The 23,016-nt window shown below is 42.5% G+C and overlaps 1 protein-coding gene across 1 annotated transcript in view; it reads right to left on the bottom strand.

Annotated features, from left to right (window-relative positions):
* The window catches only part of LOC126481665 (odorant receptor 43a-like), a 61,006-nt gene that overhangs the window by 4,633 nt on the left and 33,357 nt on the right, over positions 1-23,016 (bottom strand). The window contains exon 4 of the mRNA XM_050105593.1: positions 13,518-13,673. Within this exon, the coding sequence (XP_049961550.1) occupies positions 13,518-13,673 (156 nt within the window). The remainder of the gene's footprint in view (positions 1-13,517; positions 13,674-23,016) is intronic.

Here is a 23,016-nt window from a genome sequence, read left to right as displayed (position 1 = left end):
GGGATTACGCTTTTATTAGCACGTTATGAACTGAGTAGAGGGCACCACTATTCGTCATGTGATGCTGGGTCCACGTGATCATTCTCTGTTAATAATAAGCGATGATTAGAATCACTCTCTTTGTGCAGATCAGTACCCGTAATTTTATTCAGTTTAATTATTTCTACCTTTCTATAAAACTTTTCAGTGTTCGTAAATTTCTTTTGACTCTCATTGTCTCTCTATACAAGCGCACTACATAAAATGTTGTCTTGCCTAGAACACCTGTAACATGGAATCTTATTTCATGGTTTCTGTATTTAACAGCGTGTTCCACTACGGGCGATGCGTCACTCTGCCGGAAGAGACAGTTACGCTCATGGCCGTGTTAACCTTATTGTTACGACTGCAGAGGATTTTATGCACGCCAGCTGTCGCTAGTAGATATTGTACATGTACAATTCTCAGGTTTTTAATTTTAATTTTTAAATTTTTTTTGAAATTAATGCTTGTTCGTCCCGTTCTGTAATGTTTTCAACAAGAGAGGAAAATTTCCTCTGTTGGTGGCTGTTGCTCAGCTTTATTCCTGGAATTTTGTGTCCTTGCCGTAGTTCCCATTTTACGTCTCCTTGCCGTAATTCTCATTTCACCTACCAACTGGAGTTATAATTTCTCCTACAAGTCGACTGTAAATATTGAGTTCTGCTTGTAACTGAACCGGCCCGCATGTTTTATTTGCCCAATCCACCATTTTAATCAATTCTGTAGTGGAAGTACCTTGTAGTGAAAATGGCTCTGAGCACTATGGGACTTAACATCCATGGTCATCAGTCCCCTAGAACTTAGAACTACTTAAACCTAACTAACCTAAGGACAGCACACAACACCCAGTCATCACGAGGCAGAGAAAATCCCTGACCCCGCCGGGAATCGGACCCAGGAACCCGGGCGTGGGAAGCGAGAACGCTACCGCACGACCACGAGCTGCGGACTACCTTGTAGTGAGACAGTATCTAAACATAGCTGCTAAATTCACTGGGAAAGTATGTTCTGTATGTGAACTAGCTTCATTCGTAGGAATCATCGCAAATAAAGGGGCAAATGTTAGTTGATGGAAATACCACTCAGGCCCACGTCGATGTCCTTCAATTTCTCAGTGCGCTTAGTTTCATACATATTAATAAACTAGTATAGCGCTCCCTGCTTCGCTCGTGTAGACTGTATGGTCTACACAGATGCTTTTTTATTTTCCTTTAATCGAATTTTTACGTTGTTCATAAATTACAACACCTACTAAGCGTTTCACACTAATTAAGGCCATAGAAGTATGGTGTTTTCCTAACGTACTTCCGAACAAAACAGCGATTCTGGTAGCTGTGGTCCAAAGATTCTATTAATCTTGCCTTTTGCGTTCTTGTGGTGGTATTTCCATAGAAACGTGCATCCCCTGGCACATATTTCTTTATATCTAGCTGAGAAGTGAAATACCACTTTTTATGCATTAACGACATATTTTCTTAAAAATTTTAGTCCCCTCTTTCACCCTCTTGGGGATTAACTTTCCAAAAACAGCGTAGTAATTTTTTTTATTTTTTTTTTTAACAGAGAATTCAAAGTTTCACAGATTCTGCTTCAAAGATGTTGCATAATGAAATATTTTTCATGAAAACTTCCATGTCCTCTTTCACTCCCTTAATGGTTGAATTTCCAAAAACAGTGAACCATCTTTTCATAAAACATTTCATCCGCTATTTAACCCCCTTTTGGGTTTAATTTCCATAATCAATGAAATATGTAATTTTTTTTCTTTTGGCACCAAGACGTTAAATACCAATTTTCATAGCTCTAGCTTCAAAATATACTAAAGTAGTTCTTTAATGATGTTTTATTTTCAGAAACAACTTTAATCCACTGTTTCACCCTTATAGGGGATAAATTTCCAAAAATCCTGGGACATGTGTTTCTTTATTTTTGACACAGAAGCGAAATAACATATTTCGTAGGTCCAGCATGAGAATTGCCTTATTTTTGACAGTGAAACCAAATACCAATTTTCGGTGGTCTAGCCTCAAGATTGCCTCCATGGCAATATTTTTCAAAAAACCTTTCATCCCCTGTTTCCTTCAGTTAGGGATGTAATTTCAAAAATACCGTCTCACACGACACCTATAGTATAAGATCAACACCCTCTGCAAATTTCATGTATCTATCCTTAACGGTTTGGGCTGGCCGATGATGAGTCAGTGAGTGAACGAGTCAGCCATTTAGGACATTGCATTTTATATACAGATATTAAAGTTCCTCGTCGCGTCTTTCCGTTTGTATCTGAAGGCTAATCTCAGGAACTGCTGCACTGAACTGCTGTACTTTGATACTGTTTCCACTAACAGATAGACTGATCCATGAGGAACGTTTGCACGCGGACGTGCTGAAAAGCAATTCCTCCGAGTTTCTTGTGTGAAAACTGTTAAATCTTTTTGACTAACACTTTATTAACATTCTACATTTTTATTCTCCAGGTCTACGTAATTATTTCTCAACACAGTCAACCTGGCAGTAGTCAAGTTCTTCCTGAGAGACCAGTTTGTTGATACTGTCACTGCAGAATGTTTAAATCTGTTTGGCGAAACCACAAACTCAGTCTGATTGCACCGCTTCTTCACTATCAACGTGGAGTCTTCGATGGTGTTTTTAAGTTTTACTAACATTTGACAATGAGATGGGACCAGTTGGGTCTGTATGGAGGATGATAAATGACAGTGAACCCAAGGCGTCGGATTGTTGCACATGTCACAGCGCTCGTGTGTTATCTGATATTGTCATGCTGAAGGTGAGAGTGCTCCAAGTGTGGATGAACACTTCGAATTCGAAACTCGATTACAGTACCGACGTAGTTACGTTACACACCACCATACTACAGTCTATAATTCCGAACCCTGTAGCGGCAGAGGGCTGCAAATACGCAGACATTAAGAATAAAGATGTGGAATGTTAATAACGTTTGTGTTATTTAAAAATCTGTCAGAGTTTTCGCATAAAAATATTTGAGACATTACTTTTCAGCACGTCCTCATATAATTCACTGCCGTCACGCAAGATAAGTCGTCTTAGTACTACCTGTACGAAACCGATGTCGGTTTACGATGTAGGGTTATAGTAATGAGGCTCAATATCTGGTCACCTGGTGGGTAGGAGATGCTACAGATCCAGCAACAGGTTTCAAAATAACCCCAGATCTATGAATTTTAGGCAGCCATATAGTCTGGGCGGATAAGCGTCTGTCCAGCTGAGTTGTTCTTTATTCTGTGCAGAGAAAGAAGACACTTTTGTCATGGATGTTATCAGTTTGCTGCAATGGTTGTTAATGTTGAGATTAATCCATCCTTTTGTTGCATATTGTTCACTACTATGAAGTTTTGTCTCTGTAGCCATTCTCAAGTGAATACTATAACCCATTAATTGCACATACTTAAGTTACTGTCAATGTACTTGTTTTCGTCAAATTTCGCTGATGGTAATTATGCCTGCACACCCACCGTCGTCGCGACTGCACAGATATCGCTTCGCCATTGTCTCCCCCCCCCCCCCCCCCCCTCACCACCCTCACAAGCAGCGGAGCTGATCTCAAAAGTTTGTGTATATATTGTCCCGGCTAGTTAAGAACCATTCCCTGCCGTGTGGGTCGGGCATAAAACATCTCTGTATTATGTTGTGAATCTAGTCGTGTGAACTGGCAGTTGAAAATTGATCGCGTTTTTCCAGAGATATTTCATACACTTTCAACCACGACGGATCCCAGGACAATTTTTTTTATTACTCTGGAGTAAGATATCAGTTGAGTTCCAGCCAATTTTTACTAATTTGTTTCCCTGAGTAATTTGATTTAGTTACTTTAGCAGTCTGTATGCATTCGTTGAATCCTATTAAATCTGTTTGTAAAAAGGTTTATCATTTTCCTTCAGTAACCATTGAATGTTCGCAGATAATATTGTCTATGTAATAGCTGATTATGGAATTTAGTAAACACTGGGAATGTCTCCTATATTTCTGTTTTATTGACACAATTAAGTTCTTGAATTAATGAAAGATGGCACCGCTGGATAAATGAAAGGAGAGTTGACCCCTGTGTGTATTGTTTCGGTATGATAACAGTCAGTCAGTACTACATTCCTTCGTGTACCCATCACCAAAAATACGCTTTCCTATGAAACTGTCCTTTGCCATTAATGGCAGATAAATTATAAATATGTCTCTGGGCCTTACAATGTCTAAGCTTCTCAATTCTCACGACACGATATTAATGATGGGTTCAAATCCTTTCAGTGTCTGTTCAGCACAAGTTTAATCTTTAAACGGGCACTATTTGTCACTTCTCGTGTATTAGCGGAATCACCTTGACAACGAGCGGCAAAGATACTAATGTGATAAGGTCGAAACTATTTTCGGTTCCAATACTCTTTAATGTTGCAGGTTCGACTCCTGCCTCGGACATGGATGTGTGTGATGTCCTAGTTCAACATAAAAGTTTCCGTATTGTCCATAAATCTCTTCACTATCGTAAGTATACGATCGTAGCGTTTCGTTTGACACGTACAATCACCATTCGCTTGAATATCAATGTGCGCACACCCAATCACCGCCGGCCGGAGTGGTCGAGCGGTTCTAGGCGCTACAGTCTGGAACCGCGTGACCGCTACTGTCGCAGGTTCGACTCCTGCCTCGGACATAGATGTGTGTGATGTCTTAGGTTAGTTAGGTTTGAGTAGTTCTAAGTTCTAGGAGACTGCCTCAGAAGTTAAGTCCCATAGTGCTCAGAGCCATTTGAACCATTTTTTTGAACCCAATCACCTCTAATTGACTCCGTCTCTGAATTTATCCCAAAATAATCTATTCTCCACCACTCCAATGTCTAATCCAGTTCTAAGAATGAACTTTAATTATGCTTCTAATCCCAAAATTCCGACTACCACGGAATTATATATTATATTCAAAACAAAATGTACCTCTGCTGTGTCTTCCTTGGATTCCCTTTGAACTACTTTGCGTTCCTCTATTTCGAATATCTACTCATTGTAAAATTTTAACTAACTATTACTTCGAAATACTACTACCGTTTTTTGGCTCTTAGACCGTTTCGTATTACAGAATTTAATCTAATACTCTTCTGAATAACCACTCTCTAAAGAGCGGTTACATAACCCAAGAATTTGTATTTCACAGATTATACTCTTCAGCTGAGAATAACTACACAGACGAAACTACGAAGTAGTGAATAGTATGCAACAGTATAGCGCCGAAGTGCTATTCAAGCAATTTATCAAGACTGTGGCCCAGTAGGACGTAAAATGTGTTGATTAGTTGATAAGTAATTATGAAAACTTTCGTTGTGGGGTCTTTCTGAAGCTTCCTATGAGTAGTCGATTCCAAAAGATACTTATCCTTCTTACGATATCATTCACTCTTCATCACAGCGGTGGCATTAACTTTGTCAACTGTAAAGGTACCGACTTTTTTGCCTGCATTTCTGTCTCTCGTCGCCTTCTGTCCGCTCGCTACAAATTACCTTTAAGCAGCTAAGAGTTGCGTAAGTTTCTGGGTGTTTCTGTTCGAATTTCATCAGCACACTCTTGTAGTAACAAACGAATTCCTGCCTCAACATTTGCTATAATTTACAACGTAGGACTCATCTGAAAGTCTCATATTCTTCTCTAATTACTGGCATTAACTACAGCTTACGTGGTAGGCTGCCGCTGAAAGCAAGGAAACTGGAAATATGAAAAATGACTCCCAATAGAAGCAGAGCTCTCTCAGAAGTCTGTCACACTCTTTTTAAAAGTTCGCCTCGCGATTGGTCAGTTGGGTCAACACATGCACTGTGGAATTTTCCATCGAACTCTTGCTCGAATTTGTATTCGATAAACTGCTGGTAGACTGGATAACAGGCACAGGCATTTTTAGCAGCCACATAGTTGGACAAACCATTTTTCACTGTGCGTCGTTTCTCATGACGATTTGCTGACAGCATGCACAATAAAGAAACTGAGAGACCTCCTTGGAAGATTCCCAGGGAGTAATTAAAATATTGTCACAGCAGTGGGGATGACACCTGTCTTAATTTTGAAGAACAGGCAGCCAGCTGATAGATCAGAAAAGTAGTTAGTTTTCCACCCACAGGGAGAGATAGACACATAGCATTAGTACAGATGGCGACTGGACAAAAACGTGGGGAGCCGCCGAGAGACAAAAATCAAATCCAAATGGAGCATTTTGTGATATATATTTGACACGATGGGATAAAGTGCTGATAAGGCTCATTATTTATCCAGGAAACATAGGTTCCTTCGTAGTAAATTCTTAAACATATTTAATGGACCATTTCAGGTCCGCAGATTCCTTCATCGACATGTAGTTGAAGTGCCAATGCTTCACATGAAAATCTCTCATGGCGAACATCGTGTATCGACCATCAAGAAATTTCAGGAATAGCCTGATGAGATAGAATCTGGTAGGCAAATGGCTAAGCTGGGTATATTGCCTTAAGCAGACTGATGCATGCACCATCATCCTCTAAGATGTTGGAGGGTTAGTAGGTTTTTTTTCTTTTATTTGTTTTGGAGATGTCAGTCCTAATTTGCTCTGTTGCCTGATATGCAACGTGGATAACAGAACATTCTGATGTGTAGCTTTCATTGATGTGATCGATTGACTAAGTCACAAAGAAGAAGGTTTTGATGAAGTCACAAGAAGGATACCTGAAGTGTGATTATGACTTATGGGTTGAAGAAATGCTTTGATTTATTTTATGTGCCAATAGCGAAGAGAGTGCTGTGTTGATGTTTTGAGGTGAGTGACTGAAGATGGATGCAGAGATGACTAGAACTATGTAGACATAGTAAAGAATTTTCTGTTGAAGCAGAGGTGAACTGTAGAATCTAAGTAGATTGGCTGGAGGACTGATCCACTCCCACTGCCCCCAAATCACCCCGTTTTAACTTTGCAGAATTTCTTGATCTCAAACCTTCCGGCACTATCATTCCCTAAATCTATCAACAAACAAACAAATCTTAAATCTGCAGAAATATTCGCAACCCACCAGCCTAAACCTGGTCCCGACTTTATAATCCAACCTGTAGCCAAAGGCTAAACCGGTATCGTTTTTAACAAGGATTAATTGGCAGAAGGACTCTGCCAGCTGCCAGATTGATTCACCTACAAATCCTGTCACAGGTCCAGCAGGATTTCCAGTCTCCCCTCAAATCCTTAGGACAACCCTAGAACCTCTCCCAAGAATCCATTTCTCCCCTTACCCATACCACTCCTTGCACTCCTATCTTCTACATGCTTCCTAAAGTCCATAAACCAAACCACATGCCCCAATATGGCTGTTTACTGTGCCCCCACTGTTCGAATCTCTGCTCTCACAGACCCACACCTTCAATCCATTACTCACAACCTACCCTCCAATATGAAAGGTACCAAGCATTTTCTCCATCGACTCTCCACAGTTCCTGTTCCTTTACCACATGGTGCCCTGCTCATCACTATTGACACCACTTCCCTTTACACTAACATACCTAATGCCCATGACCTTACAGCCATTTAATACTGCCTTTCCCAACGCCTGATGGATTCCAAACTAGCCAATTCCTTCCTAACCACCATGATCAACTACATCCTCACACACAATATCTCCTATGGAGGCATTACCTACAAACAAATTCAGGGTACAGCTATGGGCACCCCCATGGTACCATCCCATGCCAAACATGCTACACTATGTATTCACGGAGCATCTAGAGGAATCCTTCCTAAACACTCAGAATCGCAAACCCTTCATCTGGTTCAGGTTTGCTGATATTATCTTCATGGTCTGGATCAAGGGTGAGGACATCCTATCCGCATTCCTCCAGAACCTCACCTTCGCCCCAAACTGCTTCACCTGGTCCTACTCATCAAGTCACCCTCCTCAGTGTTGATCTCCACCTTAAAGATGGCTATATCAGTACATTTGTTCATATCAAACCTACCAACCACCAGCAATACCCCCACTTCGACAGCTGCCACCCATTCCATACCGAGAGGTCCCTTCCATACACCCTAGCCACCCATGGCTGTCACATCTGTAGTGACGATTGACCCTCTCGAAATATAGTGAGGGTCTCACTGATGCCTTTACACATTGTAATTACCCTCCCAACCTTGTACAAAACCAGATCTCCTATGTCTTCCCTTTTCAGTCATCTAACACCTCCCACAGTCCCACCATCTGACCACAGAGGAGCATTCCCATTGTGACTCAGTACCACCCAGGACTGGAGCAACTGAATTACAATCTCTGGCAGGGTTTGGACTATATCTCGTCATGCTCTGAAATGAGAAATGCCCTACCCACTATCCTTCCCACCCTTTCCACAGTGGTATCTGCTGCCCACCAAACCTACACAATATCCTTGTCCATCCCTACACATTCCCAGCTACCGAACCCTTGTCTCATCGCCCATATCCCTGTAACAGGCCTTAATGCACAACCTTTCCCATACATCCTCTACCACCTTCTACTACAGTCCTGCAACAAACATCACCTGCCTCATCAAAGGCAGGGCTACATGTGAAACAAGACATGTGATCTACAAGCTATGCAGCAGCCACTTTTCTATATTCCACGTGGGCATGACAACCAACAAACTTTCTGTCCACATGAATGGCCACTGCCAACTGTGGCCAAGAAATAAGTGGACCATCCTGTTCCTGAGCATACCACCCAACATGACATTCTTCATTTCAGTGATTGCTCCACAGCCTGAGCCATCTGGATCCTTCCCACAAACATCAGCTTTTCTGATTTGTGCAGGTGGGAATTCTCCCTGAAATATATCCTATGTTCCCTTAACCCTTCTGGCCTCCACCTTTGTTAGTCGTTGTTCTTACCCGCCTAGCCCCTTCCCTGTTTCCATGCCAGGACTACACAGCCCTCTATTCCACCAATGCACCCAGTCTTTTTACTTCTGAACTTTTCCACTACCTCCACCTCTTCCCCCACCCGCTCCATCAAACTCCCAACTGCACCTAGCTGCCCTACTCTTCGCCTCATCCCTGCACACTCCCAGCAGCACTTTACTGTCCCCAATCCCTATCCTGCTATCCCTCTCTCTCCCCACTCCAGCCTCCTCCTTATCCCACCTGGCTGCCTCCCCATAATGTGCTGCTGCTCGCAGTCTGGCTTCAGCTGCCAGACACTTTAGTCATGTGTGTGTGTGTGTGTGTGTGTGTGTGTGTCTATTTTGACAAAGGCCTTGTTGGCCAAAAGCTAACTTTCCAAGTCTCTTTGTTGTGCCTTTCTGCGACTCAGTATCTCCACTGTACATTCCATCCTGAATTTTCCAATGTTTAACATGTACAGACACACTCACACACAATGATTCTTACTATAAATACGTAATTGTTTGAATGCCCTCATAATCAATCATGTTCAGTACCATGTTAGACTTATATTTTAAGGTAAAGTTCGTCAGATATCTTGTAACTATCGACTTATGTTCACTTCTTTTCCATGCTGTAATGAGGTCACAATAAGGTAGAAGCATAACGTATCATGCAAGTTACCATTTCATTTTCATGCTAGTGTAAGGAGACACAAAACACATTGATACAAGATCTAGTACCTAGTAGTTTGTGCACAATCAAGTTATTTTCTTTCGATCTTACGCAACAAATCACATTCGGTTAGTAGGGACCATGTACTTCAGTTTCGAACTGATGTGTCAATCACAGTATTTTTTGTGAGAATGATCACTGAATTATTGCTTTGTAAAATCATGAAATTAGTAGTGTTCTCTCCAGTTTGTCAATTGTGTATTGCCTGAGGGTGGGTAAAAACAAATCTCTTCTGGAGAATATTTCATACGTAAACTTTGTATTCACTCTGGTTCTGAAGATTTTTTAGGTGTTTGATAATGCTTGTGCTGTTAAAATAATAATTAAAAGTTGTGGTGAATAACTAGGGCTTCGGTTTTGCCTACGAGCGTCATCACTGTGAGAGGGTGAATAACAAAAGAAAAAATCGCTGGACAATGATATAATACAATAACAACAGCTCCATCACGATTTTTCTTCCTAGGTTTGGAGTAATGGAAGGCGCCTGTAAGAGCCACCTTCCATGAAAACTTTATTTGTGGTTATTAACTTTGATAAAATATGGCGTTTCAGTCTTCGATCGCTATTCTTTATTTTCAATTACCGGCTTCGGGCTAGCTGCCCATCTTCAGATCATATATTGTAGTTACAGAGTAACTTGTCCGTACAGAACACTCGGTTCGCTGTCGTAAGTGAAGCAAATTTACTTTACTTGTGACAGTGAACCGAGTGTTCTGTACGGACAAGTTACTCTGTAACTACAGTATATGATCTGAAGATGGGCAGCTAGCCCGAAACCGGTAATTGAAAATAAAGAATAGCGATCGAAGACTGAAACGCCATATTTTATTTAATTAACGATCGCGGAATTCCCATTGAGACAATCATGTCTAGTTTTGATTATTAACTTTGCTTTGCCTGGTCCTAGTTATTATATCATCATGCCTGCGAGAAGGATCGCTTGGAGAACCGTGATTTTACTTCCATTTATCTCGTATCGGCATCACCTGGGAAGTATGAATTTTTGTTAATGCACGTGCGTTAGAAGAATCGGTATAACGTTGTTGGTTCTCATTGCAGGAGCTTTCAAAGCTGGCGTGTGGCGTGAATAGTCCCAAGAAAACAGTTTGTCGAGCTCTTTTAAGTTCGTCTGGCGACTGTTCTGCCAAAACAAAACTTGCAGAGTAAAATTTTCCACCGCACAGTTGTTCTAATTCTTTGTTCAGTAATCTGGTGGAAAAGTGAATATAAAACTATGGTATTTTTAGGGTCCACCCAGTTGGTCAAAGTGTTTTATACTACAGGTCGTTTCTCATGACGATTGGGTGGCGACCAGCCACACTACGGAAGTCTACGCCAGAGCACAGTTTATGGTTTTTGGAAAGTTTTGGTATCAGCCAGTTGAGGTCTGATGGTACGACTTATGTGCACTTACAACAAAACATTTTGGTTGATAATCTGTTTTTTTTTTTTTTGTTTTTGTTTTTTTTTTTTGTTTTTTTTTTTTGCTTCATCTCGTAACGTAGATAATCTGTGCAGTAATCATACGCTTCATGGGGGTTGTCGTGTGGTTAAATTTCGTCTTTGTCAATTATATCGGTTATCAACTTAGTTTTTTGGAGGGGCGACATGTTTTTCACTGGGCACCTCCGTTGGGACATCTTCATTGTATTCTGCAGATTTTCTTGAGCAGAATGAAGGACGCTCACAAGGTAGGTTTGATGGTAAACGCACCTAATTCGTTGGAGTTACCGGTGAACTTATTTCCTAGTAATTTTCTTCGACTGCTGTGTTGATATTTTAATATCTTCCCAAGAGCAGCTGTGCTCCATCTTCCCGGTGGCACGATCTTTTGCTCACAGAGTAATGTCCACAGAATTTGTTAAGAAATTGACCCCAATAAAGAATCATAATATTGAAGTAAAGTTTGCTTGTTAATTGATTACTAAACTTCGAGGAGAGAATACCTCGTCTTCTTTCATGGGGTGTGATCCGCTAGTCTTTTAGCATACGAGCATTCTACCACTCCGTTGTACTTCCTGTCATCAATGAGAATAGCTGTTGTGCTTGAGAAATGTAGTTTTAAATTGGCAACGAAATTTGTTGCCTAATCAGTCCTACTCAAGGCGTTTAGTCAGGCTGCGTTGTGCGTTTCGGATAAAGGACGGGGTGAAATCTCATAATCTGATTTACTTATTTCAGATGGCATTATGCTGAGGAACATTAACCAATAGATGCACTGCTTGTTTTTGACAGAAAGCACAATAGATTCACCAAGCCCACTACATATGGCAAAAGGTGAATCCCATATATTGCAACAATGCTTAAGTTCAGAATTCAGTTTTAAACCAATTAAAGGAATGATAACGTTAGACCACAGGCTCAACACTTTTACTTAACCTGGAATGAAAGATATATTTTAAGACAAGTAATTTCCGAATATATTGTTAGTAGTATGGAGTGTAGGTGGAAACCAATTAGCCAATATGGCTATTTAAAATTTGCATTCTGAAGTTGATTATTTGGATAAGTGCTCTAAACGAAGTACATTGGTAAAGTTTGTTAGGTTGATGGTTTCCTTTTGTGTCCTGCATTTTCTGAAGAAATATGTTCCCTTATTGTTAAAATATGTTACTCTTAAAACTGATAAAATAATTTTAGCATTCACATGAGTCTCAAATGTTTGTTCTTTTTTTTTTTTTTAAAAAAAAAAAGTTGTTGTTCATGGCGATGTTAATAAATCAAGAATAATTCTTAAACTCACCTATTCATTAAACTACAAATTTTGTGGTATAACGTTCAATCTGTATATTGAGCAGGCAGTAAAGGAAACAAAAGAAAAATTTGGAGTGGGAATTAAAATTAACGGAGAAGACATAAAAACTTTGAGGTTTACCGATGGCATTGTAATTCTGTCAGAGACAGCAAAGGACCTGGGAGAGCAGAGGAATGGAATGGACAGAATCTTGAAAGGAGGATATAAGACGAACACCATCAAGAGTGAAACGAGGATAATGGAATGTAGTCGCAGTAAATCAAGTGATGCTGAGTGAGTTAGATTAGGAAATGAGACGCTTAAAGCAGTAAATGAGTTTTGCTATTTGTGGAGCAAAATAACTGATAATGGTCGAATTAGAGAGGATATAAAATGTAAACTGGCAACGGAAAGGAAAGCGTTTCTGAAGAAGAGAATTTTGTTAACGTCGAGTATAGATTTAAGTGTCAGGAAGTCGTTTCTGAAAGTATTTGTATGGAGTGTAGCCATGAATGGAAGTGAAACGTGGACGATAAATAGTTTAGACAAGAAGAGAGTAGAAGCTTTTGAAATGTGGTGCTACAGAACAATGCTGAAGATTAGATTAGTAGATCACGTAACTAATGAGAAGGTACTGAATAGAATTGGGGAGAAGAGGAATTTGTGGTACAACTTGACTAGAAGAAGGGATCGGCTGGTAGGACATGTTCTGAGGCATCAAGGGATCACCAATTTAATACTTGAGGGAAGCGTGGAGTGTAAAAATCTTAGAGGGAGACCAAGAGATGAATACAAAAATCAGATTCAGAAGGATGTAGGTTGCAGTAGTTACTCGGAGTTTAAGAAGCTTTCACAGGATAGAGCAGCGTGGAGAGCTGCATCCAACCAGTCTCTGGACTGAAGACCGCAACGACGACGACAAGAACACCAACAAGAATGTTATGGCACGTTAGAGGCTGTTAAATCGAATATTATTCTAAAATGTTATTTTATGGGATTTAGTTAGCACAAGATGTCCATTCACAGAGTCCACACCACGCGATCGATCTATAAGTTCTAAATACGGCCCTGTTAATGGCAAAATGGAAGTTCCACCTCACTTGGAGTGTTACTTCCGTCTGTGCAGATCAAAATAGAGAATGGTGCTTACCGACAGGAAGGTGCTCCTTTCTATCGGGTAGATGCCTCCCGCAGTGAGATTGTAAGGTCTCTGTGCTCGACTCATCACTATCAGCAGCGCTCTACGGAAACTGGTGCTGGCTTCGGTCCAGTGACAGCTGTAGACAGCCAACGACAGCGACTCACCCTGCACACAACAACATTTCGTCAAAAATCGCTTTGCTGAGGAATGTAATTATCTTTTGATAAGGGGGATATTCTACTGCTGGTGTCATACTTCTGCACTGGTTACGCACTTTACACCTAGCATGTTCAGTGCCCTGACATTTCTCAATAAGACTGTAACACTCGTGTACTTCCGTAGCTCACCGCATATCGTATATCTGTCTAGTCTACATTATCGATGCCCCTCCACCCCTTCTCTTCCTTACCTTCCACCACATCCATCAAACAAAACAGATGTGATACTAGACAACCATATGCATCCCTTGTGTGTATCACAAAGTGTACTTTTGTGTCGGTGAAAATAAATTTGTGGGTGTTTGCAGTCACACCCGTCAAGGAAGCACTATTTCAGCAGAGATGCAGTTAAGAAACGGATGTGTTCTTTTTGAAACTATGACTCCTGTGATTATTATACATCTTTCGGAACTCTGAGATTAGCAGGACTAAAATACACGGACTGAAAGGTTATCTACAACATCTACAAAAACCCATCTGGAGCTTGTAATGACACTGAACTCATTTTACTTAAGCATGTAACTCGATCCACCAAATGAGACTTGGGTCATTTATCAACAATGCCTGAGTACCGTAGCGCTCTTCATTTATATTTTGTTGGTGTCATTCATTCATTAGTAAATTATTCATTTAACGGCACTAAATAATTACTTTGAATATTAATATACACTCCTGGAAATTGTAATAAGAACACCGTGAATTCATTGTCCCAGGAAGGGGAAACTTTATTGACACATTCCTGGGGTCAGATACATCACATGATCACACTGACAGAACCACAGGCACATAGACACAGGCAACAGAGCATGCACAATGTCGGCACTAGTACAGTGTATATCCACCTTTCGCACCAATGCAGGCTGCTATTCTCCCATGGAGACGATCGTAGAGATGCTGGATGTAGTCCTGTGGAACGGCTTGCCATGCCATTTCCACCTGGCGCCTCAGTTGGACCAGCGTTCGTGCTGGACGTGCAGACCGCGTGAGACGACGCTTCATCCAGTCCCAAACATGCTCAATGGGGGACAGATCCGGAGATTTTGCTGGCCAGGGTAGTTGACGTACACCTTCTAGAGCACGTTGGGTGGCACGGGATACATGCGGACGTGCATTGTCCTGTTGGAACAGCAAGTTCCCTTGCCGGTCTAGGAATGGTAGAACGATAGGTTCGATGACGATTTGGATGTACCGTGCACTATTCAGTGTTCCCTCGACGATCACCAGTGGTGTACGGCCAGTGCAGGAGATCGCTCCCCACACCATGATACTGGGTGTTGGCCCTGTGTGCCTCGGTCGTATGCAGTCCTGACTGTGGCGCTCACCTGCACGGCGCCAAACACGCATACGACCATCATTGGCACCAAGGCAGAAGCGACTCTCATTGCTGAAGACGACACGTCTCCATTCGTCCCTCCATTCACGCCTGTCGCGACACCACTGGAGGCGGGCTGCACGATGTTGGGGCGTGAGCGGAAGACGGCCTAACGGTGGGCGGGACCGTAGCCCAGCTTCATGGAGACGGTTGCGAATGGTTCTCGCCGATACCCCAGGAGCAACAGTGGCCCTAATTTGCTGGGAAGTGGCGGTGCGGTCCCCTACGGCACTGCGTAGGATCCTACGGTCTTGGCGTGCATCCGTGCGTCGCTGCGGTCCGGTCCCAGGTCGACGGGCACGTGCACCTTCCGCCGACCACTGGCGACAACATCGATGTACTGTGGAGACCTCACGCCCCACGTGTTGAGCAATTCGGCGGCACGTCCACCCGGCCTCCCGCATGCCCACTATACGCCCTCGCTCAAAGTCCGTCAACTGCACATACGGTTCACGTCCACGCTGTCGCGGCATGCTACCAGTGTTAAAGACTGCTATGGAGCTCCGTATGCCACGGCAAACTGGCTGACACTGACGGCGGCGGTGCACAAATGCTCCGCAGCTAGCGCCATTCGACGGCCAACACCGCGGTTCCTGGTGTGTCCGCTGTGCCGTGCGTGTGATCATTGCTTGTACAGCCCTCTCGCAGTGTCCGGAGCAAGTATGGTGGGTCTGACACACCGGTGTCAATGTGTTCTTTTGGCCATTTCCAGGAGTGTAATAACTGATATGTAAACGTTCAACATCGCAGCGTGTCAGCAATCGTTGGTTAATATATTAAAAAACTAAAAACCCGCCTAGGGTATCTACACCGCAACCTGGGTTAACACTAGGTGTTTTTTTTCGCAATCGAGGCGGGTTTTTTGTTTTTTAATATGATATGTAAACAATGTTTTCGTATGACAATAAACATAAGTAAGTAATTTCATGTGGAATTATTGGTTGGGTATCCCGCGTAAGGGCTGGTCAGCTATCTTTCACAATGAACACAACTCTACATCTATAGCTTTCTCGGGATACACAACTTTTTTTCCAGGTTCGGAAACTATTTGAAGTTGAAAATCTTTTACTATTTTTTATGTAACAGCATTTATTTAACATTTCATATTTAAGATTTAGCGCTGTTTGGAAATTGACGCCGGCCTTTGTGGCCGAGCGGTTCTAGGCGATTCAGTCTTGAACCGCACTGCTGCTGCGTTCGCAGGTTCGACTGCTGCCTCGGGCATGGATGTGTGTGGTGGCCTTAGGTCAGTTAGGCTTAAGTAGTTCTAAGTGTAGGGGCCTGATGACCTCAGATGCTAAATCCCATAGTGCTTAGAGCCATTTGAACCATTTCAACGGAAATTGACTGTCCGTTGTTAATATCTCATATGAGTCACAACAACACATTTCAGCAAACGAGTATATATTAACACAACAGTTTTAGTTTTTACATGTGCTGAAATTTATACAATTAATTACACAATGTAAAACAAAATAATTTAATTGCAGCACTTAAGAAGATTTCTCAAAAAATGTTGGTACTAGAAACAGCCATAGTGAACTTAAAGACTACACCTCTTACGTAATTAATACACTGACGGAAAAAAATCGCAGTACCAAGAAGGGATTGGCCAACATAAACGAACGTTGGTAGGCGTGTTCCTACATCTGAAAGGCGATGTCTTTTCAGATTTCACGCCAGTTGCTTAAGAGTGGCGCTAGCAGCACCACTATGAGGATACAAATCATGTTTGCTTTAAATACGTGGTATAATGGTCTTAAGCATTAGTTATCTTTGAGATTGGCCGTGGTGAGTTGGTGTTAGTCAAGGAAGCCTTTAAAGCGACAAAGATGCTATTATCAGCACCTCATTGAATTTGAACGAGGTCGTGTAAAAGGGCTATGAGAAGCTGAATGTTCCTTCTGTGATTCTGCAGAAAGACTTGACAGGAATGTGGTCACTGTACGTGACTGCTGACAGTAGTGGTCACGATAAGGTACGGTCGCAAAAAGAATGGGCTCCGGACGACAGCGTGGCACCCTTGACGGGGAAGGTTATAGTGTTTGGCGCATGGCTCTGGCGCATCATGCTGCATTTGCAGCAGCAATTTGAGCAGCAGTGGGCATCAGAGCGACACAACTAACTGTTACAAATCAGTTATTCCAAGGACAGCGTCGTGTCAGAAGCCCTACAGTGTGCATTTCACTGACACCGAACTGTCGTATCACGTATCGATACCACCTGACCGGCGTCTTTAGGTTGATCAACTTGATTAGCAAGTTTGGTCAGACTCCGACAGCGATCTCGCAGGATCCAGCGGATCCGATGGCGCACACCCCACGGGCCATTAGGTCCAGCGGCTCAGCGACTCGCACACTTGCACTTGGAGCCTCTTCGCTGGGGCACCTTCGTTCACGCTTAGTACAGTGAACCTCTTCGTTGTTGACAGTTATAGCTTGACTTTATTTCTTGTTGCGGTATTTTTAATGAGTCTTCATTCGCTTGGAGAAATACAAGTTAAGTAAATCTTCTGTTTGTTGGGTTAACTTGTTCGCTAATTATATCTGCTCCTGTCAAGTTCTCCTATGATGACAGCTGCCCCACCAATCCGTAACCCACCTCTCCTTACCTTTGTGTACGAAATGATACAAAACAAATCAGGCATCATACCCACGTGTCGCAGTCGTCAAGTTGACTTCTGTTCTCTCGTCTTTTTCCGCTGCTTGTCTTTGATGGCCCCAGTGTTTGCCTTTCTTGCACTTTTCTAGGTTCCGTGGTGCTGCTTTTGTACTCCCCTTTTTGCTTTCTGTGTAAGTATTTGTTTTGTTATTTTGCACGTTGCTTAGTTACTATGGCTACCACGCCACAATCGCCTCATTCGCCGCCTGCAGTTGATCTAACTTAGTTTTCTCATTTTCAGAGTCAACATATAGCGCAACTGCTTGAAGTAATGAATCGCTTCGTGATGGCGCAGATGACTTCACACAAAACATCAGATCGAACGCCAGTGCCACCACCTGCACTGCCTGCGTATGTGCCGCCATTTCACGAGTTTGGCAAGGTAAAGGGAGACTGGACAGGGTACCTCTCATAGTTCGATGTGAACATCGCAGCACATCACATACAAGATACTGACAAACATTCTTATTTCTTGGTGATGGCGGGAGTGACTATTTATCGCATGTGCGACAAAAATTTTTCCAAGCCCATAAATAGTACAATGTGAGGACCTGTTACAAAGTATTATGATAGGGTTCATGTACTGGCTGCCCATTAAAAATTCCTTAGGATGCAGATGTACCGTCAGTGGGTGACTGAACTGGAAGGCCTTACTAAACAGCGTGGATTCAAATGTGACTGTGGCAAGTTCTCTTGAGAACAAGTGCCTCAGTAACTTACTGCTTTGCAAGACAATGGGTAGTAGTATCCACTATTGCCAGTCAGTGGTCGTCTCCTCTTGTTATTCTAAAGAAGCAGTCAGGCAGACTCTGGTTGTGTGGTGATTTTAAGACAACTGAGAATCCTCAGACAGTTATTACAGTTGTCCCTAGCTGTGCCCAGAAGAACTGATGGATAAATTGGGTGCTGACTGTTATTTTTCCAAAACTGATTTGTGGGACGCTTACTCATGAATACCTTCAGATGAGCAGTCGCAAGAAGGCTTTACCATTAATGCTCATCTGTTTCTCTGCAAATTTTTGAGAGTGCCGTTTGGCAGTGCTTCTGCACCCGCTATATTTCATCGGTTTCTGGAGCACCCGATTGCAAAAGTTCTTTTTTTGTTCAAATCATGTGGATGACATTGTCGTCTCAGTTCGCACTCTGGAAGAACGCATTCGCAATCTTTGCACTCTGTTTCAAGGATTATCTGCACCTGGTCCCGAATGTAACAGAGACAAATGTGTGTTTTTTCAGAGTACGTAGGACATGTCATTAACAACTAGGGTGTTCACATATTGCAATCACATTTGATTGCTATCTGTGACCTTCCACTCCCACGAAATGTCCAGGAATTGCAGTCTGTGTTAGAGAAGCACAAGTATGGCATCCGATTTATCCCCAACGCCGCTCAAATAGTGGCTCCCTTCCATCGCTTGCGCAGAAAGAATGTTCCGTTTGTTTGGTCGCAAGAGGGTCAGTCTGCTTCCCCGAAATTGAAAGAGGCTTTGCTTAGTGGTCGAGGTCTCGTTCATTTTGATCCAGCCAAACCTGTGGTCTCGGCAGTGATGCTTCCTCTTACGGCACTGGTGTAGTTTTGTAGCATAAATTTGGTGCTGTTTACAGACCGACTGCCTTTCCTTCGAAACTGTTGAAGAAAGCTGAATGTAATTATTCGCAAATTGTCTATAGTGGTGACTTGGTGACAGAACATAAACCTCTACAATCTTTCTTTAGTCCGTCTCAGTCAGTCCCAACTTGCACAACACAGAAACTGTAACAGTAGGCTCTTATTTTGTCAAATACCGAGATTGTATTTCAGCCCATTTCTAAGCGTGACAACGCAGATGCTCATTTTCGCCACCCTATTGGCACAGATTCAACGTTAAATGTCCTCTGTTTCTTGTAGCAACATTGATGCACAAAACACCGATGCTTTGCATAGCTTTCCACTTAATCACTGAAATTATCTGTGCCACCTCAGTGGATCCTGTTGCACCAGATCTGCACTGTTGGCCGCAGGCAGATACATAGCTCTGTGGTTCACCAATATTTTACCCATCAGCATGCCGTTGCAGTTCACCAAGGTGTCAGTTTTCTTCGCACCGATTATGACCAGTCACATGTTGTGGTTCCCCAGGCTCTCTGACCTCACATATATCGTTTGCTACACCAAGGACAGTGTAGTGACAGTCGCACCAAGCAACTGGTGTGACGTCATTGCACTTAACACTGTCTGGACGCACAAATTGAACTGATTACTTCTCTGCGGCAAGCCTGAGCTGAACATCAGTCAACTTCACCTCAGCAGTTCTTTGAATGGTCCAAACCTCAAGCGTCTTGGCAACATCTGCGCTTGGATTTTGTGGAAGCTTACTGGAATACACATTGGCTCATCGTGGTTGACGCTTTCAGCAAATATACCTTTGTGGTTCGTTTGCACTCTACTATGGCTCGTTCCACAATCCAGGCTCTGTCTCCGATCGTTTTCCTCCTGGGTTTCCCTGAACAGGTTGTGGCTGACAGTGGCCAAGTTTGAAGAGTTTTGCATCGCCTCCAGTATCAATCACGACACGGGTGCACCGTTCCACCTGTAACACCAACAGGACGATGGGATTTACTAATGCAGGAAAAGCCGACATGCTCATGGAGTACGGAGATTGTAGGAAGAATGCAGTTCTTCTTGTATCGCGTATGCAGGAAGATATCCCAACAGACGTCAACAATCTCGGCAGTTATTTATCAAGCTCTTCAACGAGTTACGTTAATGTGGTAGTGTAGTTCCTAGACAACGTGACAGAGGGAAACAAGTGACAACAGAAGTAGGGGAAAGTAATGTTCTTGCTGCTGTTGCAGTAGATCCACAAATTAGCTCCCGCCCAAGGGCATGAGGAAGTGGCATGAGTGAGGAAGTGTCCTATGCGTTCTCCATCGTTATAAGTTCCATTCTTATCACATTTCCATCAATAGCTGTGTTGAAACGATTATGAAAATCGTGTTAACTTCTGTACATGGACTTTAAGACAGAGTACTCCGGATGTATGATGATCTTATTTAGTGATGAAGTCACATTACCAAGCATCGCCAGGTAACCGTCAAAACATGCGCTACTGGTCTGATGACAATTCCCAATAGCTTCATCAGGTGGAACTTCGGCGTCCGTGGATGTGTAAACGTGTGGTGTGCGACGGTGAAGCATCAGCTTATAGGCCTGTTTTTCATACGTACAGTATCTCAGCCTCTTAACAGACCAACTTCCACAAATGCTAGAAGACGTCCCACTGCAGACTAGGAGGAACCTGTGATGCCAACATAATGGCTGTCCAGCCAGTAGTGCACGAAATACTACAGCATGTCCTCACAAATTGTTTACGAATTGCTGGACTGGACACAGAGGACTTGTACTTGGCTGTCCCGTTCTCGGAGTTGACGCCTGTAGCCTTTTTTTCTGTGGGAGAAAATGGTTCAAATGGCTCTGAGCACTATGGGACTTAACATCTTAGGTCATCAGTCCCCTCTGTGGAACAAGCTGAAAGACTTGTCTACAAGAACATAACAACTACACCTCATGAAATGCAACCACGTATTACTGCAACCTGCTCGGGCATATCGGCTTAAATGTTAGCACGTGTGCAACAGTCATTACATACCAGACTGGATGAGTGTATTGCCGCTGCCGGTGGTCGTTTTGAACACAACCCCTGTAATGGTCAGTTATCCCGTTACTGGTCGAGATACATATACCTCGTGTAAGCGCTTGTATTATTCTTTAGTGTGCGCAACCACAGAAACTGCAAGTGTCACTGTGGGAAATTTTCAAAAATCGATATATCGTACACGACTTGACCTAGACTCTTGCAACAAACACCACTGAGATTCTAATTTACCCTACTTTCAGGTTCTTAATGTCAATAGACGTTGTTCTACTTAAAAAGTGTACATTCGCACAAAAAATTCACTTTCTATGTATTATTACAATCTTTTGATTGCCTAATAATACGAGCACTTGCCTACCAACCCATTCTCTGAAACAGCACATCAATAGCGCATTCCATTTCCGCAATATTTGGGGTGCAAATTTTAGGTGTTTCAGCCGCAGTTGATCAGAGTAGTGTCTTACTAACACACAAGAAATTAAGAATGGGTGTTGTCTTTGTTAGGTGGTCACAGAGTGCATTGTAATGCATCCCACCTCCACCGCATTCTATATCATATAGTGCATATAAAGGATGGGTTTGGCAATTAGCATTGTGTGTTTACAAAAGTTTTCTGGGTACAAATTTCGAGGGAGGAGCAGGGGAAGTGCTCTTCCAAGCACTTTATAGACACTCAGGCAAGATAGGGGAATCTGTACACAGTTGGATAACGAAGAAAGAAACACACTAAAACTATTTTGTTCGAGATATACAGCTAATTTTATCTTCCTGATTTTGAAGTGCCAGTTGCTTATTATCAACAGCAATTTCTTTCTGTAGTTATTAAATCACAATTTGACAACTGTCCAACACTGTACGCGTCTTGCACATACCCGAGGATACATTTCGGAAGTTTTCCTGTCCTTTCTTATTGCGTAGATGTGAAACCAGTAATGGTTTTCTTAGCATAGGCAATTCCTAAGCTCATATTTTTTGTACACTAAAGCGGATCAGCACATTGCGAAAATCATATTTAAGGATAAAGACATCTGGTAACTCAACAATCATCTCCAATTAATCTGAGATCACTCTACTGAATGGGTACGTAAAATACTTTTGTTGGCAATGGGAAATAAATTAATAATTTCTATCGAACTAGACATTACAGAAAAGATGCGATGAATGTATTTGTTTGGGTCACCCCAGTTACAAACTGCAATATTGAAATTGCAAATATGCACCGAAACACCAGAGGTGATGCATATGATGAGTCTTAGGAGGGACAGCCCACATCTCTGATCTCTACAATTGTGTTAGTCTTAGGATTTTTAAAGGAGGGAAAGCCGTGTGCCGTTACTGGTACGTCATTTCGGAGAGACAAATGCTTCAATAACGTATAACACTAATTGATGGCTCTGAGCACTATGGGACTTAACATCTATGGTCATCAGTCCCCTAGAACTTAGAACCACTTAAACCTAACTAACCGAAGGACATCACACACATCCATGCCCGAGGCAGGATTCGAACCTGCGACCGTAGCAGTCGCGCGGCTCCGGACTGAGCGCCTAGAACCGCTAGACCACCGCGGCCGGCCACTAATAGATGTACGCACATGCTGTCAAATAGGATTACAGTACACT

This window comes from Schistocerca serialis, chromosome 5, assembly GCF_023864345.2.
Source record: "Schistocerca serialis cubense isolate TAMUIC-IGC-003099 chromosome 5, iqSchSeri2.2, whole genome shotgun sequence".
Lineage (NCBI taxonomy): Eukaryota > Metazoa > Arthropoda > Insecta > Orthoptera > Acrididae > Schistocerca > Schistocerca serialis.
This window is presented reverse-complemented; position numbering and strand designations above follow the sequence as displayed.